Here is a 19,731-nt window from a genome sequence, read left to right on the forward strand (position 1 = left end):
GCACAACAAGGTCCTCCTTTTGAGCACATTCAGGATATATCTTCACTTCTCCTATGAGGGTGTCGGAACTTGCTGTCTTACCTTGTAAGGAACCATTCCCGGTAGTTCACGTGGATAAGATCATTCTGTGGCCTTAACGTATATTTTTTTTGGCCTAAAGTGGTGTAGTCTTTTCACCTCAATCAGGACATAATGCTTCCATCCTTCTGTCCCGCTCCAAGACACCCTTGAGAAGTGACACTCTACTCCCTGGATATAGTTTGAGTTGTTAGAGTTTACCTCACAGCCACCACCTCCCTTGGACAATCTGGCTCTGACTTTGTGCTTCCGGAGAGATCTCGCAAGGGTCTCAGTCCATCTCGTTCCACTATTGCTAGGTTAATATGTCAGTTTCTAGTTCGTGTCTATTCAGCAAAGGTAGGATTCTTCCCTTTCCAGTAATGGATCATTCTACTAGGATCAGTGCATCCTGAACTTTTCAACATAAGGTTCTTCATTGCACTCCCCTGATTGATATTGCTTTGTGGCGTTCCAGTCATCTCTGAATCTGCCTGTGTCCTGTAATGTATGAACAAGAAATTGGATTTTTTGCTTACCTGTAAAATCCATTTCTTGGACTACACTACAGGGCATAGGCCACCCTCCACTCTGTGGTCCTCTTAGGCTAGGTTTCCATATATGCAGGTGAAGGAATACATATAAATTACACTCATTCCTGAATCTGCAGGCAAACTGCGCTGCTCTTTAGCAGACACGCGGGGCCGCCATTGACTTTTAATGACTAGAAATCGCATGCTGCAAAAACACTACGTGATTTCCGTGAGGTTGCAATTTTAAAAAAGGTTCAGGGACAGTTTTCTTATGTTTTATGTTTCTCGCAAATGAATGAGCTGCTGTGCCTAAAGCAAATTCGAGCCTAGCCTCATTGCTTGCTAACAAACTAAGGCTTGCATGGGGGGGGGGGGGGATTTTATATAGAGATCCTCACCGTCTTGCCAGGGTCCAGTCACCTGAACTTACCTGCCTGTAATGCCTATAGCCTGTATGTACTCTAAGATATGGATTTTACAAGCAATTTAGAAATCTCTCTCTTTTTTTTTTTTTAATCATGGTGGGTGCATTTATTAATTTTTGCAAAAGGTGGACTTTGCCTTTAAAGTAATAAGTGCAGGTGTTTGTTTGCACTTCATACAATGTAATACGCTTTTAAAGGTGTGTTAACATGTTTAAATAAAGTAAAAGAAGAAACAAGGAGACTGTATTCACATGATTGCCAAACAAATCTTACTTTCGGATTACTATTAAACTGTAAATCACAGATTGGTGCTATTATGTTTCATCTTTATGATGTATCAATGAATTTTGTACCTTTTTGCAACAGCTTTCAGAAAATAAAGTTGTATACTATCTTTTTATGTACAATATGTGATATGGAGAAACATGGTGACATCGCATGGGCTTAGTTCCATTTATTTATTTATTTATTTTAGTGTTCCAGTGGAAGCCTCAGGAAGCAGTCCAGTTTCACCAAACTCTCAGGACCGGTCCACAGTCCATTCTCCACTTCGCTCTCCACTGAAGCGTCAGGCATCTGTATGCTCCACGCGGCTAGGTAGTACAAAGAGTCTTTCAGCTGCATTTTATGGGGACAAACCAATAGGTCCTGTTGGAGTTCAGTTTAGTAGTGATGTCTCACGCAGTGATGAGAATGTTTTAGACTCTCCAAAACAGAGGAGGAGCTTTGGCTCCTTTCCATATACTCCATCTGCAGACTCTAACTCTTTCCATCAGTACCGTTCAATGGACTCTAGTATGTCTATGGCAGATAGCGAAGCTTATTTTTCTGCGGCCGAGGAATTTGAACCTATAAGCAGTGATGAAGGTCCTGGCACATATCCGGGGAGAAAAAGAAGGAAAAAGCAAACTCAAAAAATTGACTATAGCAGAGGATCAATTTACCACAGTGTAGAGGGTCCTTTAACTGCTACTACACAGTCAGAAGGAAGATTAGATCCAAGAACATTACCACTTCGAACTCATGCTTCTCAGGCTTCATTCGTCTCTGCTCTAGGTGGGGAAGAGGAAACACTGGAACATGTATATGCAATGGAAGCCGAAAAACCTGTGGATAATGAACAGACTACTCAGCAGCCAATTATGTCCTGTTATCAGAACTATCTGAGCCAGTTTCAGGTGTTTAACTGGTCTGTAAAACACCCAACAAATAAAAGAACTTCAAAATCTTCCCTACATAGGCCATTAGACCTAGACACTCCAACAAGTGAAGAAAGTTCAACTTCCTATGAACAGCTTTGTGTTCCAACTTTTAAGGTAAGCACACAGTAAATAATAGAAAACGTCATGTGAGAATTTCTTTTACATAATAAATCATTCCAATAACGTAAGATACAGCCCCATTTTTTATGCATTGTTTTTTTTATGTTCTACTTCTGTGTAAAGATATTTTAAATGCAGGGGCTAGATGCAACCCCTGGCAAAAAGTATGGAATCAGCACTCTTGGAAAATGTTCATTGAATTGTTAAACCACTTCAGCCCCGGAAGAATTTCCCCCCTTCCTGACCAGGCCATTTTTTGCGATACGGCACTGCGTCGCTTTAACAGTTGTGCAGTCGTGCAACATTGTACCCAAACAAAGTTGATGTCCTTTTTCCCCCACAAATATAGCTTTCTTTTGATGGCATTTGATCACCTCTGCGTTTTTTATTTTTTGCGCTATAAACAAAAAAAGGGTGACAATTAAAAAAAAATCGCAATAAGCGTATATTGAGTGTTTTGCGCAAAAGTTATAGCATCTTCAAAATAGGGGATAGATTTATGGCATTTTTATTATTATTATTTTTTTTTAACTAGTAGTGGTGGTGATCAGTTATTTTTATTGTGACTGCATGACTGCGACATTACGGCGACAAATCGGACACTTTTGACACTTTTTTTGGGACCAGTGACATTTATACAGCGATCAGAGCTAAAAATAGCCATTGATTACTGTATAAATGTAATTGGCAGGGAAGGGGTTAACACTAGGGGGCGATCAAGGGGTTAATTGTGTTCCCTAGGTGTGTTCTAACGGTGGGGGGATGGGACTGTCTAGGGGAAGAGACCGATCGTTGTTCCTACTTAGTAGAAGCATATGATCTGTCTCTACTCCCCTGAGAGAATTGGGATTTGTGTTTAAACACACACACAGATCCCGGTTCTCGCTCTGTCACAAGCGATCGCAGGTGCCCGGCGGTCATCGCGCCTGCCGGACACGCGCATCGGTTCCGGGAAAACACTGCGCGCGCAAGCGTCTTATGGAGTCGACGTACAGCTACGACGGCTCGCGCAGGGGAGCCAACCTGCTGCAGTATAACTGCGGCGGCTGGTCTTGAAGCAGTTAATTGTGTAGAAAAAAAAACTAATCACAGACATGCCTCCAAACTATTTTCATTTAACATTCCAACCTTTTGGCTTTAAGAAACCGTTAAATATAAAAGAAAGAAAACTGTAGTGAGTTACAACTTTTTTTGCAGATCGAGCAGAGGAAAAAAATATGGAATTACTCAATTCTGAGGAAAATATTATGAAATCACCATGTACTTTGCAGTTCTAAAACAAACATCTGCATCAGATTACATCCTGAAAATGATGTCATCATCACCAAACATCCATGCAATTGATGATATAAGAAAAGTGTCCAAAATCTCAATATAAACTTGTGTATTTATTGAAGATTTAATGACTGTCATCTTATCCATAACTTTACCTGACATGCAACCCCATATCATCAATGATTCTGGAAATTTGTATGTTTTCTTCAGGCAGTCGTCTTCATACATTTCATTGGAACGTCACCAAACAAAAGTACCAGCATCACCACCCTGCCCAATGCAGATTGGTGATTCATCACTAAATATCACTATCATCCAGTCATCCACAGTCCATGAATGCTTTTCCTTGTTTTTTTCTGTTTAGGTGTTAATGTTGGTTTTCGTTAATACAAATCAAATGGGGAGGTTGTTAAAGGGAAGCAAACAGGTAGACCAAAGAAGACATCAAAGCGTCAAGATAGAAAACTTAAAGAGGAACTGCAGTCTGTCTGCTCACATAATTTGTAATAAAAACATCTTTGCCATTCTGAAGCTTCCTTCCAACCACTTTGCATATTATTTATATATACTGTGATTCTGTACTTGCCAAATATTCTGCAGAAATCTCCCTCCACTGAGCCTGGCTGCAACCATTTGAACTGTGGGCAGCTGAAGTTGCTGTCTGTTCACTTCCTGGATTTACACAGACACACCTCCAGCTTTGAAGCTCTCATTGGCCCTCTTATGACTCATCCCCCTCCCTCCCCGGCAAACGCTCCCCAGAGTGAGAAAGAGAGCTGTGGATGATGTCATAAGCCTAAGCTTTTTACCAGACAAGAAATAGGAAGTGGACTGTATAAGGTATTTACTGGCAGAAAAAATTGTAACGCTTTAAAGCAATATGCCTTAAAAACAGAAAATGCACAATAATACAAATGAGGAACAAATAGTCAATAACTGGAGTCAATGTCTGTGACCGAACTGTTAGACATTGGCTAAAGGAAATGGGGTTTACATACAGAAAAGCCAAACGAAAACCATCATAACACCTAAACAGAAAAAAACAAGGTTACTGTGGGCTAAAGAAAAGCAATCATGGACTGTGGATGACTGGATGAAAGTGATATTCAGCGATGAATTATGAATCTGCATTGGGCAGGGTGGTGATGCTGGAACCTTTGGTTGGTGATGTTCCAATAAAATGTATGAAGAAACATGAAAATTTCCACAATCATTGATGATATGTGGTTGCATGTCAGGTAAAGGTACAGTATGGGGGAAAAAAGATTCCATATTTTTTTTCTCTGCTTGAGCTGCAAAAACAGTTGCAACGGACTACAGTTTTCTTTCTTTTTTTATTTTTTTAAAGTGTTTCTTAAAGCCAGAAGGTTGGAATGTTAAATGAAAATAATTTTGAGGCATATCTGTAATTATTTTTTTTAACACAATGAAACAATTAAATTAACATTTTCCAAGAGATTCCATACTTTTTGCCAGGGAAAGTTTACCTGTAATCACAAAAAGCATTAAGTTTCTGCCATCTGTTGACCAACATTCTCATGCTGGTTCAATATCTAATCAATCCTGATTTTTTTTTTTTTTTTTTGGTGCCAAGAAAGGTGGTATATTAGAAAACTATTCTCACAGATTTTAAATTGTTTAAGTGTTTTGTGATATTAATTATTTTGCAATTTAGATTCTAACTCCTTACTAGTGTTTTTATGTACTGTATGCCTTGAACGCCTCCCTTTTTCATGCGGTAAAATACTAATTAGCTGCTCTATCCCCACATACCAATAATGTGATCAAATCTTCTCCTACAGTTTATTTGATTTAGCATGCTTAGTATACAGGGTATTCACAATCTGCAATCCCCTCTTTCCTAGTTCTAGCTTTACCATGAATTAGTAAAAATTACAATGCCACTGTAAGTCCTTTTCTTTTGATTTTTAGGTGGTGAGACAAGGTCTGTCAGCCAATGCCTTACTTGACCGAGGGATGCAGCTTATGGGTTCTTCCTCCAGGTAGGTTGTCTATAAATAAGTACATTTTTTAACAGTTTAAAAGACTTACAATGAATCTCACTTATCCATATGTAAATAGGTTTGAACAGCTTCTGTCTTTTAAAATATCTTGTGGAAAATCTTGCCACGTGGTTAAGAGGTCATATGTGCTTAGAAGAAGTGAAATAAAAAACAAACATATCTTGTTTTGCAGGTTGGTAAGCCTAGCCTGGACAGATATGTGTCTCCTCCATTATCCAGAGTAATTAGGTCTCAATAAAACTTCCCTCTGCTTGAGAAAAGAAGAAAAACAACACAATGACAGATTAGAAATAGCAGTACACAGATCCAATTAAAAGAAAAGGCTAAAATGAATGTGTTACTAAACCCAGGACTGTGCATTCACTATATCTGGTCTCCCACAGTACACATAACATGGAAATGCAATTATTTTAGTAAATATAAACTACTAAATACTTTTTCTTTTCAGCAGTATATAGCAGCCTTATGACTTCTATCAGTGTCTGGCTGAGCACTGGTTAAAATTTGTAGGAGTTTTTATTCTCATTTGACTGTCCTATGAGGCATCTGACCCTCTGTCTGGACAGTGCTGATTGGCCCTGTGCTGATCACATGCACCCTTCCAGAAAAAAAAAAAAACTCTCTAGCAATACACGCCAAGCTGAGCATGTGCAGAGTGCCTCTGAGGCTCTGTACTATCAGCAGATGGTTGTAAAAGAAGCAGGGGATCAGAGAAGACATGATCAAACAGCCTTTTTTACACAAAGAGGAGGATTAACCCCTTAGGTTCCACAGCTAGTATAATATGCATGCTTTACTGCATATACAGACTGATTTTACTGTTGCAGGTTTAGTAATACTTTAAGCTTAAAGTGGTTGTAAACCTCAGATATGACCAGTCCAGAGCACTAAGCTTAATTTCTGCCTGCTGCTTTGTTCATCTGCTATCAGCATGAATAACTTCTAACAAGTTTTCCTGACGCTAAGACCTCTTTCACACGAGGCTATTTTCAGGTGCTAAAGGGCTAAAAATAGCACCTGTAAAGCGCCTGAAAAATGCCTCCCCTGCAGTCCCAGTGTGAAAGCACTCCACTGCGCTGCCAGGATGTTAAAAAAAAGTCCTGCAAGCAGCATCTTTGGGGTGGGGGAGGAGCGGTGTATACACCTCTCCTCCTCCGCCCCTGCCCATTGAAATGAATGGGCACCGCTGCCAAAGCGCCTGCAGCGCGTTTTGGCAGCGGCGCAACATGGGCGCATTTAACCCTTTCTTTGGCCGCTAGCGGGGGTAAAAAACAGAAGAACTAAAACTAACGGCGCTTTACCGCTACCTCTGCACCCCGCTCATTGAGAAAGGGGTCTAAGAGAAAACTAGTGACAGGGGAGGAAGCTCCAGCTGATTGACAGTCTCAGCTCTGTTCCTGTGAGCTGCCTGAAGGGGGATATGTCTCCCTCCAATCTGTTCTCAGACCTCTCAGAAAATATCAGATTGCCTCTTGGGGGATCAGGAAGGAATTTTTCCCCTACTGGAGCAAATTGGATCATGCTTTGCTTGTTTTTTTTGCCTTCCTCTGGATCAACTTTGCCTTCCTCTGTCTAGCTGGGACACTGTGTATTGTGGAGTAACTGTTTTTGTTGAGTATTGTGAGTACCTGTGTAGTGTGAGTGTGTACCTGTGTATTGTAAGTACACGAGTGCTGCTAGTGCACGTAGATTGTGGGTGCTGCAAGCGCACGTGGAATGTGAGCACACGAGTGCTGCAAGTGCACGTGGACTGTATTGAGTATTAGTGTCAGGTAGTACCTGAGTATTGTGAGTGTTGGGAGTACCTGTGTATTGTGAGTACCTGAGTGTTGTCTGAGTAGTGTGTGTGGATCGTTAGTACCTGTGTATTGTGTAAACCTGTGTATTGTGAGTGTACGTGGTCTGCGAGTGCACGTGGGCGGCGAGTACCTGTGTATTGTATTGTTGAGTATTAGTGTCAGGAAGCTAGTTAAGTAATTTTAGACAGGGTATAATAACCAATCCTCATTAAATTAGTAGGTGCGATGCCCGGCGGGTGTACACCTTGTGTACATCTTGCGGCATGTATGTGTTCCTTGATCATCTGATCAAGGGCGAATACTGCTGTGCAAAATGTAAGCACATTGTTTCCCTGGAAGACCAGGTTCTGAATCAACTGTCAGCACTGAGAAGACCCTCCATACTAGGAGAGCCGGAAACGTACCCAGCAGGGACCAGCACAGAGGCGGGTGGAGACAAAGAAGTGCAGGCACTAGAAATTAGTAGAGGGGTGACAGGAAGGATAGAGGGGGAAGTGCCAGGAAGGCCGATCCAGGGCTGGAGCATCCAAATAAGTACGCTTCATTGATTGACACTGGTGAAACTGGTCAGGGACCAGCACTGCTGGAGCTGAGGGACTCTCCTAGCTGCCAGGGGAAGAACTGCTCCAGTGGGAGTTGGGGGGGGGGGGGGGGAGAAAAGGGAAAGTATAGACAGATTCTGGTGGTAGAGGACTCAGTTCTCAGAGGGACAGAAAGGGCAATCTGTGACAGACATGAAGCGCCGAACTGTATGCTGTCTACCGGGTGCTCTGGTTCGGCACATCATGGATCTGATGGACAGATTACTAGGAGGGGCTGGGGAAGACCCGGCTGTCATGGTGCACATTGGCACCAATGATAAAGTCAGAGGCAGATGGTGTCCTAAAGAACGATTTTAGGGACTTAGGAGCTAAAATACTCAGGAATACTACCGGTACCTCAAGCCACACCAGAAAGGCAGAGGGAGCTTAGGGAAGTAATCAAGTGGCTAAGGAGCTGGTGAAGTGAGGGGTTTGGGTTTCTGGAGAACTGGGCAGACTTCTCAGTTGGTCACCAGTTCTATAGAAGGGACAGTGGGACTGCACCTAAATGAGGAGGGTGCAGATCTACTGGGAGTGAAGATGGCCGAAACGTTAGAGGGGTGTTTAAACTAGGTGACATGGGGGAGGGTCCAGAGGTAGAGATAGTCAGAAATGAACATATTCCAGAGGGTAGTATTGGGGGCATTAGTGGTAGGTTGACTACAGCACATAAACCCGAGTTAGTATAGTAACAAGTCCTATTTGCAATCTCGGAAAACACACAATAAGAGGACAGTATGTGACCGGTCTAAACTACGTGGCATGTTCACCAATGCCAGAAGCCTGGAGGACAAGATGGGTGACCTAGAGATACTGTTGAACGAGGAGGATTTAGGTTTTGTGGGAATTTCAGAGACCTGGTTCAACAGCTCTCATGATTGGCTGGCAACCATTCAAGGGTATTCCCTTTATCGCAGGGATAGAGAGGGTAAAAAAGGAGGAGGGATATGCTTATATAGCAAGAATAATGTACAAGTAAATGTGAGAGATGACATCAATAAAGGAGCTAGGGAGGAGGTGGAATCCTTATGGGTAGAGCTCCAAAGGAATGAAGCTCAGGGGAAAATAATACTTAGAGTAAGTTATAGGCCCTCTAACCTGAGAGAGGAGGGGGAGACGGACCTCCTATCACAATTTGGATTCGCAGCAAGGATGGGAAGTGTTATCATAATGGGGGATTTTAATTATCCAGACATAGACTGGGTGGAAGGAACCACACATTCATCTAAAGCTCGTCAGTTTCTAAATGTCTTCCAGAACAATTTTATGGGTCAGATGGTAGACGCGCCAACTAGAAATAAAGCGTTACTGGATCTACTGATTACCAACAATACAAACCTGATCACAGATGTGGAAATACGGGGCAATTTAGGTAACAGCGATCACAGGTCAATTGGCTTCAGTATAAATCACACAAATAGGAAGCATAAGGGAAATACAAAGACACTGAATTTCAAAAGAGCCAACTTCCCTAAACTATGAACCTTGCTAGAAGGCATAAATTGGGATAGAATCTTAGAAAAAAAGAACACGTAGGAGAGATGGGATTGCTTTAAGAGCATATTAAATAAGGGCATTAGCCAGTGCATCCCATTGGGAAATAAATTTAAAAGAGCGAACAAAAGTCCTGGATGGTTTAACTCCAATGTAAAAATGCATATAAACGCAAAAGAGAAGGCCGTCAAAAAAATACAAAGCTGGGGGATCATCATCAGCATTCAGACTTTACAAAGAATGCAACTGGATATGTAAGGGTGCAATTAGGGCGGCTAAGATAGAACACGAAAGACACATAGCGGAGGAGAGCAAAATAAATCCCAAGAAATTATATATAAGTATATAAACAGTAATAAAGGGAGGGACAGACCATATTGGCCCCATAAAGAATGAGGAAGGACATCTGGTTACAAAGGATGGGGAGATGGCATAGGTATTAAATTTATTCTTCTCCTCAGTATTCACGAGGGAATTGGGGGGGGGGGGCTTCAGTAACCAAAACTACAGTGTTTATCTTCATGACACATCACGGTTAGCACCCTCATGGCTAACAGAGCACAGAATTATAAATTGACTTGGGAAACTTAACATTAATAAATCACTGCGACCAGATGTCTTGCACCCGAGTGTACTTAGTAATTGCCAGACCACTGTTCCTGATTTTTACAGACAGTCTACTGACTGGATTGGTAAAAGCTGATTGGATAAAAAAGCCAATGTAGCACCAATATTTAAAAAAGGGCCAAATTGCATCCCTGGGAATTACAGACCAGTTAGCCTAACATCAATAGTATGCAAGCTCTTGGAGGGGATGATAAGGGACTATATACAATATTTTAGTAATGAAAATGCTATCATTAGCAGTAATCAGCATGGATTCATGAAGATTTGTTCTTGCCAAACCAATCTATTAACCTTCTATGAGGAGGTAAGCTGCCATCTAGATAAAGGAAGGCCCGTAGACGTGGCGTTTCTGGGGTCCCGCATCGCACCCGACTCGCACGGCAGTTCACACTGCCATATGCGAACTGCTGGGAGTGTCAATACATTGCTAATGACACCCCCATTTCACCTCGCATGTTGCACATCGAACTGACAGTTTGGACATGTTCACACCCATGTGATCCGATTCTGGTGCGGACCAAAAAAAGGGTCCTGTCCGAGTTTGGTCCAAATGCGATAGCCATACTATCTGTATTGCTAAAATCGCATTGCACGGAGATGGCATGCGTTCTGCGGTGCGAATCACCTGCGATCTCACAGAGTGCAGAAGTGTGAACCAGAACTAAGTATCAAAAGCGGGGGGGGATCCCAGTCTCTGCACATTGAACACTGTACTAAACTGCCACTGTGTACACAATCCTGTGGTGCCCATGGCTATGTGCAGCGAGGCATAATAGGCGAGGCAAAACAGACGTAAATGAAATACATTTCCCCACACATTTTTTTGTGTGTCTCACCACTCGCCGATTGACCCGGGCTTCACCCACCAGTGCTCCAGTGACCTGGGCTCTCCAGCTATCTTCACAGGGGGGAATGATCCCACACCCTGCACATTAGGCATACAACATTGCGACCTCCATCAGAGCCTTAATGAAAGCCTTGATTCAACTACTTCCGCATATGATTCCCAGGGGAGACAGGATGTCTATGGAAAGCACTCCTTGTCCCGTATCACAAACCACTGTGCTAGATGATAGACCAGGACCCTAACACCCTGTAGCTGTTATTGCGCTCTCTCCAAGTTATTAAAAAAGAAGTATGGCCAAAGCTTCCTTTGGCCATACTTCTCTTCTGGGTCACAGGAGTGCACTTATTTATGCACTCCTTCGATGCAGACGCTAAAGCTCGCTGACAGCTGAAGGCACAGAGCCTGTCCAGGCTCTGCAGGCACCCCAACAATAATGTTGGTATCTACCCAGATGTCTGACTCTGACGGCAGCTAGCTCAGCCTCTCAGCATGGCCCTGAGAGCCTGACCCAGCCGCTCCCACCTCCCCCACATCAAGGTGGTCCAGTGAGCGCTGGAGGGGCAGAGCAGAGAGCCAGTGACTGACAGCAACTGCTGCCTGCTCAGTAAAGACTGACAAGTGAGCGATCAGCGGTCATGTTCTCAGTCTTAGAGCCGGAGGGGGACAGTTGCAGAGTCAGACCTATGTTGCAGCCTGTCATTTAGGTGAGTGTGTGTCTTTTGGGTTTTCTTTTTACATCTTCTCCTTTAACCCTTCTTAAATCTTCGTTGTTTGCACCTGCACTCCAATTAATTGCCTTTTTCAACTGTATAAGATCCTCTTGCAATCTGACTTTGCATCACACCCCCTGTACTTTTCAAAATAGGAAGCAGACCTTGGCCAACAGAATTTCGACAACCAATTTTCTCACATCTCCTCTGTCTCTTGGAAAGTTGAGAAAATTAATTTAAAAAAACTTCTTTCTCACTGGCATAAAACCAATAAAGCTGCATCAGTCCTTTTACATTTCTCCCCCATGTTGGGAGTGGATACAGTGATATCAGAACACACGCTCATTTTTGGTGGTTTTGCCTGGTGATTCAGACCTTTTGGGTTGCAGTATTTCAGTATATAGAGAATGATCATGTTCTATATTGAGAAGATTCCAGAACACTGGTGGGATTAGACATCTGTGTCCTTTTGTTTCAATGTACGAATGATCTAGCAGACCGTTATAAAAAAATTATTAAGCCCCTTTCAATCAATACACCCAAATCTCTTATCCCATTTGTCATTGAAAAATGTGTGTACCTTCCATAAAACATTGATGTGAAAAAAGTTTTTTTTTTAAAAAATCCACCTAATAGAGGAATCGATCCATGATGCCTGTGACACTGAGGATTTTTTTTGTAAGATATGGGCATGCTGGATCATCTTCAAAACTTCCTTCTTTTACCTAGAAGTAATGTTAACTATATTATAACATGTTAACAGAAACTGCCTTCATGTTTTTTGTATTTCGGTGTTAGGTGTTTACTGTAGTGTTTTCTGCCTGCACATTTGACCCACTCCAGACCTAGGCACAGTGGAACTGCCCCTCTGGAACCTTATTGGTGGTCAGAACAATGTTCCTCTTGTTATAATGTATGTTGTTTTTTTCTTAATATTCAGTACTCCGTACACTCCTCTGGAGAAGAAGGCAATGGAAAACACAGATGATGAGACACTGACTGAAGAGTGGACTCTAGATCAACCAGTATCCCACACCCGTACAACAGCAATTGTAGAAGTCAAGGGTACAGTGGATGTTGTTCTTAGCCCCTTAGTTGCAGAGGCATTGGACAGGTATGACTATAGTTATTTTCATTTATCAAATGGAAAAATGTATGCAAATGAAAATTCTACATCAGAAGAAAGTGAGATATTTAGGTAAAATTTGTTCCTTTTAGTAGATATTTTGCTTTAAAATGTAGACACTTACTTAAATATTGTTCTGATATTTGTTCAGTACGTTTTTACTCTTTGTAGTCGACTTACATGCATCCTCACATACATTAGTCTTGCAATAATATATTTAAATTGGGAATTGTGTATCCTAGTTACTATTTTTTTTCTCAATGGTGCCACACATTTGCTGTTTTGTATGTTTTAATCCAAATTACAATCACCTAATGTATATAGAAAACTTTATAAAGAGGAATTACTAAAGATCCATTTTACGCTTCTACACTTTTACGAAAAAACTTGTTCTGTATTCTAAACAAAGAAAAAAACTTTGAGCCAATGAAAAAGGTGAATCAAATGGTTGTCAGCAGTAATGTGGATGTGAGCTGACTAGTGTCACAGTGATATAAAAAAGGGTTAAACACCGCGCTCAGCTAATGCAAACACCAAACATAAGAACTTCAGTCTGTGAATCAAAAAATGAAAAATAGTTCATAATTATATATTAACTGTCCCGCTTTGTTGTGAAATAAAGTGCTTGTGCGTAGATCAAATTGAAGGTGCTCCAATTCAGTGTGCAAACAATGGTGCCCCACATGGATGTGCACTTACCCTTATGAGTTGGCAACCTATCGCTAGAGTGGTCACTTGCGCTTTGTGGGGACAATGTAACCCCTAGACAGTGTCATTCAGGTCAGCTATGCTGGGGATAGTCCTCCGTGGATAGGAGAAAGAATGACAGAGGGGGGGCTCCCATAGTATAAAACCGTAATTTATTTAAAATAGGATGTGATACAAAAAATTGAATACACTCACATTTTCTAGTGCCTGGGCCTGGCACCTGATGTGACCAGCATGTATTATAATTAGGTATAGCTGGCCAGTCTCCGTTTGGATGCCGCTGTGTTGCGGTGAGGCTCGGTTCCCTGAGATCGTATTGCGATGACGCGATCAAGCCTCAAAGCATTTTAGCCAATAGGAATGGCTGTCATCAGGAAGCTGCAGCCTTAATTATTTAATGTTAAATAATGCTAATTTTATCCACACATGCTGTGCACCCCTGGGCGCTTACAATATAATCTTTAATTCCATAATAAATTTGAAAAAGTACAATTTAAAACAACGTTTAAATGTACGATTTTTTTTTTTATTATGGCTTTTCAATTCTGGATTCTGGCTTTTTTGCCCTAAATAGCAAAGCTATTTCACTCATACCGTTGACAAATAACTTCATTTAGTTGTATGAAATATAATAAATCCCGTTGTGATGGGTCTTTAAAAAATAGTGTGACTATAATACAATAAATGTGATTGTGGATGGTTATATATTTTTAGAAAGATAATTATTTTACAGTATACAGCTAAATACAGTATAACACCAACACATTATTAGTATCTATTGTAAAGACATGTTATATTGGACTTAATGCATGCCTAACACTTAGAAATTACACACAAAAGTAATTTATTAATCTAGAAGCTTGCAAACCCACTGAAGATATAGAACATTGCTGCTAATAGGTAAAACAGTAATTTGTAAATATACAAAGTAAAAAAAAAAAACGTGTGCCAAGGTGCTTAGTACATATATAATTGTAAGACAGCAGCACTCACTATTGTTTGAACACCAACAATGCAAAACATATTAATCAAATGTTCTATCTCTTTAAACCTCTAATTTTGAAAAATCATGTGTGAATAACAATCAGAATTTTGGGCGGATAAACCGCCCCCCCGCTAGCGGCCGAATGGCGCCGGTAAAACCGCGCTAAAAATAGCACCGCTTTACCGCTGACGCCCAGGGCGGCTCAGTGTGAAAGGGGTCTTAAATAAGTAACATAAAGTCCATAAGCGTCGACAAGATGCTTCAAAACTTGTGTTTAGAGAATAATCCTCCAGGTGCTCCTCCACCATTACATCAAACTGCATACCAAAGCAAATGGACCCCACAGATCAGGAGGTCTCACAACGCTTCAATATGTGATCCAAAGAGCAGCAAGGAACCAAACACTCTCATCACAAATAGCAGCTCTGTAGTTAACAACTCATATTGCGGGAATAAACACAGAAAGAGACTCCATAGTGCAGTATTTAGGTTGAAGCATTTATTTAAAAAAGGATAGGTACTCACAAAACTTTAGTTTATAGCAAGGTGTACAGACTGAGGCTAAAAAATTCTGAATGCCCCTGGAAGACGTCTTTTCGGACGAAATGTACGTCGGGCGATGAGTGGAACATAGTGGTGACATCATCATGCATGCCGTGAGAGGTGGAGTGTTTTAATGCAATGCTTGTTTATACACCTTGCCCAATTAGAGTAGTTCAAATTTCAATATTTGGATTCCTGCATATGCCAGATCATGATTGTTTTTTTCTTAAGGGCTCATTTAAATCTATGCAATTAAACAGAAGTTTTAAATTGTGTTAGGTTGCATTTGTACAATGCTTTATGTGCCTTTTTAGATGCATTAACCCCTTTTCGCCGACCGTACGCACATATACGGCTTTGGCTTTACCGTTTTTTAGAGCAGGGGGCTGGGTATAACAACCGATGTGGCTAAAAGCCTGGAGGAGCGAGAGGGGACGTCCCCCCCTCCCGACGCTTTCCAACGCTCTTCCCGGGCCTCCCGTCCCACCGGGAGACCCGATGAGCGATCCGGCACTTCCACCGGCTAGAGTGAGACTGGAAGGAAGCCTTCTTCGTGTAAACACGGAAGCGACGTCACTTCGGTTTACTCGGTTGCCAATGGCACAGTTTAAAAATACGTTTTTGGCTACCTGAATATTTTGAAATGCAAAGGAGGGATTTGGGGTCTTTTAGACCCCCGATCTCTCCATAAAGAGTATCTGTCACCACCTATTACTGTCACAAGGGATGTTTATATTCTTTGTGACAGCAATAAAAGTGATCAAGTTTTTTTTTTTCAAAAGTGACAATGTAAAAAAATTAAAAATGGTGTTCAAATCACACATGTGAGGTATTGCCGCGATTGTCAAAGCGAGATAATAATTCTAGTGCTAAACCTCCTCTGTAACTCTAACCTGGTAACCGCCTATGGAGATTTTTAGGTACCGTAGTAGTTTGCCATTCCACAAGTTTCAAAGCATGACATGTTAGGTAGGTGTTTTTTTTTAATTCACGAAAATGTCTTTTTTCCCAAAAAATTGTGTTTGAAAGACTGCTGCGCAAATACAGTGTGACATAAAATATTGCAATGATCGCCATTTTATTCTCTAGATTCTCTGATAAAATATATATATATATATATAATGTTTGAGGGTTCTAAGTAATGTTCTAGCGAAAAATACGGATTTTTCACTTGTAAGCAACAAATGTCAGAAATAGGCTTAGGCATGAAAGGGTTAATGCATATTATTTAAATCATTACTGACAATGGCAGCTCATAAAGATGCATGATTGTTAATAATGCTTGTAAAAATACATGAAAATGTGCACAATAAGGTGTGAGAGATAATATCAGCAGATAGGCAACATTAAAAAAAAAACAGATTTACCAACAGTTTAAAATGTATACGCTTAGAAAAATTTTTTAAAAGAAACTGACTTAAAGAGGAGATCCAACCCCCCCATGAAAAATTAAAAGTCAGCAGCTACAAATACTGTAGATGCTGACTTTTAATGTTAGGGTACTTACCTGTCCTGGAATGCAGTGATGTCGGCACCCCAGCCGGTGTTTCCATCAGCTCTCAGGTGCTGCCGTCACCATTGCCTGTAAGGGAAACCGGCAGTGAAGCCTTGTAGCTTCATAGACGGTTCCCTACTGCGCATGCGTGAATCACGCTGCGCTTTCTGAATTGCGCAGCGGGGGAAGGAAGAGGAGGGGGGTCGAACTTCATCTCATCGCATCCAGGTCTCCCAGAAGTGGGGAAGGTACCTGTCAAAACCAAAACCCCCTTCCCCGAAAGGTGCCAAATGTGGCAGCGGAGGGAGGGAGGAAGGAGAATAAGTGAAGCTTCCCCTTTTGGGTGGCGCTTCACTTTTTAAATATATTGTTTACCCTTAATTTTTTGTATTATTAAGAGTGTCACAGAAGGGATGAGAACACTTAAAACTCCAAAAGAGAGGAGAGCAGATTTAGGGAGATATCAATACTGAATGCCAAAAAAATGAAGGAAAAAACAATCGGTGCCTTAGTCCACCAGACTCCATCTATAACTGAAAAATTTGAATGGATTGACCATTTGAGTTTAGAGCCTGAAAGTAAAAATACAAAGCACAAAATCCACACAAGTGCATACAGATTTAAAATTCTGAAATGATTTAGTCCTTATCTGTATTTCAAAACAATGAGAGAGAAAAAATTGTTGTTCAAATTTTACAGTATAACAATTATTATTATTATACAGCATTTATTTAGCGCTGACAGTTTACGCAGTGCTTTACAACATTAGGGCAGACAGTACAATTACAATACAATTCAATACAGGGGGGAATCAGAGATCCCTGCTTGATAGAGCTTACAATCTAGGATAACAATAAGGTCTTATATGAAAAAAAAACCCTTAGACCTCAAGCTGCAATTTGGATAATGGCAGATAGAATGATATTAGTGTCTTTGTGTATTTGCTTTCTTTGTATATTGTTCTTGTACCACAAGGGCAATGTTTTTTTTAATCCAATTTTCTTTCCCCTTTTTATCTATTAGGTACATAGAAGCCATGGTTCATTTTACCAGTACAAGACATCCAGCTGCAATTGTTGATGATCTGCACACAAAGGTGCTAAAAGAAGCCGTTCAGAACAGCAAAACTACTTTCTCGGAAAATGTACGCATTTTTTTTCTTCTTCACATCAATGTAATGATAACATTTTTTACATTTTATTTACAGAATATGTATGCTTATATAGGCAAAATTTTGAACTGAGTGTGGTGTACAAGACCTTTAGTGTGAATACAAGAAGAAAGGAAAGGCAATATAGAATTCCTATGTAAATGTCTAGGCATCATTTTGGTGTAATCATGAAGAATGGAGCTATAATCTTTACATTAGGGCTGTGTATAATTTATGTGCTGGTACTGGAAAATATATTGGTGCTCTCATAAAACCTGTTAAAGTGAAAGCAATATATTGTCTTCTATTTAGGAGCTCCAGGGTACTATTTACTGAATGATGCTATGCAGTAGTACTTTCAGTGGTCTTGATCGATTTATGGAAGTAACCATCTGTATTGCTGTTTTTTTCCAGCTCTCTTCAAAGCAAGATAATAAATTGGCCAAGCCTGAAACTCAGGTTAAAGGAGGCACAAATCAAACACAAGCTAAAGCTGTGCTAACCCAGGATAATGTGAAAATCAAGGGACTGCAAGCCAATGTTTCTATTCCCAAGGTGATGGTTTGCTTCAGAGCTCTTGCAAATGTAACCAAATATTTTTTAAGTGCAGCATTACCCAATAATGATATTTTAGTTGCAGGCTGGCTTCTTTCTTATATTTCTCAGGGACTCTAGTGACTCCACATATTCCCTTACCAAAATGTACTGCTCTGCCCAACTGTTGCTACCATTGTAAATCCAAATATTGGTATCTAAATGGTACCCCTAATGAAGAATAAATCCAGACCCGAATAGTGTGGGCATCCAGCCCAACTTGCTATGGCCTTAGGGTGAAATGGATATGGATAAAGGCTCACTTACAAGGCTTACTGGATTGCTTTCACAGGCAGCGGGAGGGGAAGTCCCCCGCCGCCAATTAACACCAGTTTACCACAGAGCTGACCGGATAGTCACCAGCAATCTCTATGATCCTGGGAGGCTGGAAGCGACTGCCGGCCCTAGCAGACGTAGACACTGTCATTTTTTTTTTTTCTCTTGAAAACCAGAGATCAGTGTTTTTTTTTTTATTTTAACCTCATGCTTTCCAAGGTAGAGGAGATATCTGGGGTTTTATAGACCCTAGATATCTCAATGAAGAGGACCTGTCGTGCCTTATTTCTATCACAAGGGATGTTTACATTTCTTGTGATGAGAATAAAAGTGATTAAAAATAAAGGGACAGTGTAAAAATAGTACACCGCATTTGTAAAGGGTGTTTGTACCACACATGTGACTCTAAACTGGTAACCTGTAAAAATGTTTAAAGCGTAGCCTATGGAGATTTTTAAGTACTCTAGTTTGGTGCCAATCCACGAGCATGTGTGATTTAAAGCGTGACGTGTTGAGTATCTATTTACTCAGCGTAACATCATCTTTTATATCTTACCAAAAACTTAGGTTATATATTGTGTTTTTTGCATTAAAATTCATGAAAGTGGATTTTTTCCAAAGGACATGCATTTGAAAAATCGCCGCGCAATTACTGTGTGACGAAAAATTGCAACGACCGCCTTTTTATTCTCTAGAGTCTGTTTGGAGGTTCTGAGTAATTTGCTAGCAAAGAAATACAAATTTTTCACTTAGCAGAGAAATGTCAGAATTGGCCTGGGTGGGAACTGGTTAATACCACACCTTGCTATTCAGTTCTGTGTCTGTCATTTTTGTTACAATAATTAATTTGCCTTTTTCAGGTTAATCTCTGTTTGTTACAAGCATCAATTGAGGAGTCCTCTAATACATCAACAAATAAAAGTGTCACCCATGTTTCTTTGGTTGCTCTTTGCTTTGACAGAATTGCTACACAATTCCGTATGAACAGGTAAAGAATTATCATTGCTCTTCCAAGTTGTGATATACTTATCAAAATCTAAAACTTATCATATTTTCAGGCAGAGGAGCATAACACCTGCTATGTTTCTAATTGGATTCCTTTATACTTCAATTGTGTATTCGCACATACATCGGTGGCAGGCGTTTTACTGCATTGTAAA

At 40.7% G+C, this 19,731-nt stretch overlaps 1 protein-coding gene across 1 annotated transcript in view; it reads left to right on the forward strand.

The window, feature by feature from the left end:
* The window catches only part of BLTP1 (bridge-like lipid transfer protein family member 1), a gene marked incomplete in the record, with an annotated part of 561,636 nt that overhangs the window by 296,488 nt on the left and 245,417 nt on the right, over positions 1-19,731 (forward strand). Inside the window, 6 exon segments of the mRNA XM_073603515.1 lie at positions 1,491-2,331; positions 5,545-5,615; positions 12,635-12,808; positions 17,575-17,695; positions 18,116-18,256; positions 19,432-19,559. Of these exon segments, the coding sequence (XP_073459616.1) occupies positions 1,491-2,331; positions 5,545-5,615; positions 12,635-12,808; positions 17,575-17,695; positions 18,116-18,256; positions 19,432-19,559 (1,476 nt within the window).

Source organism: Aquarana catesbeiana, linkage group LG01 (assembly GCF_042186555.1).
Source record: "Aquarana catesbeiana isolate 2022-GZ linkage group LG01, ASM4218655v1, whole genome shotgun sequence".
Classification (NCBI taxonomy): Eukaryota; Metazoa; Chordata; class Amphibia; order Anura; family Ranidae; genus Aquarana; species Aquarana catesbeiana.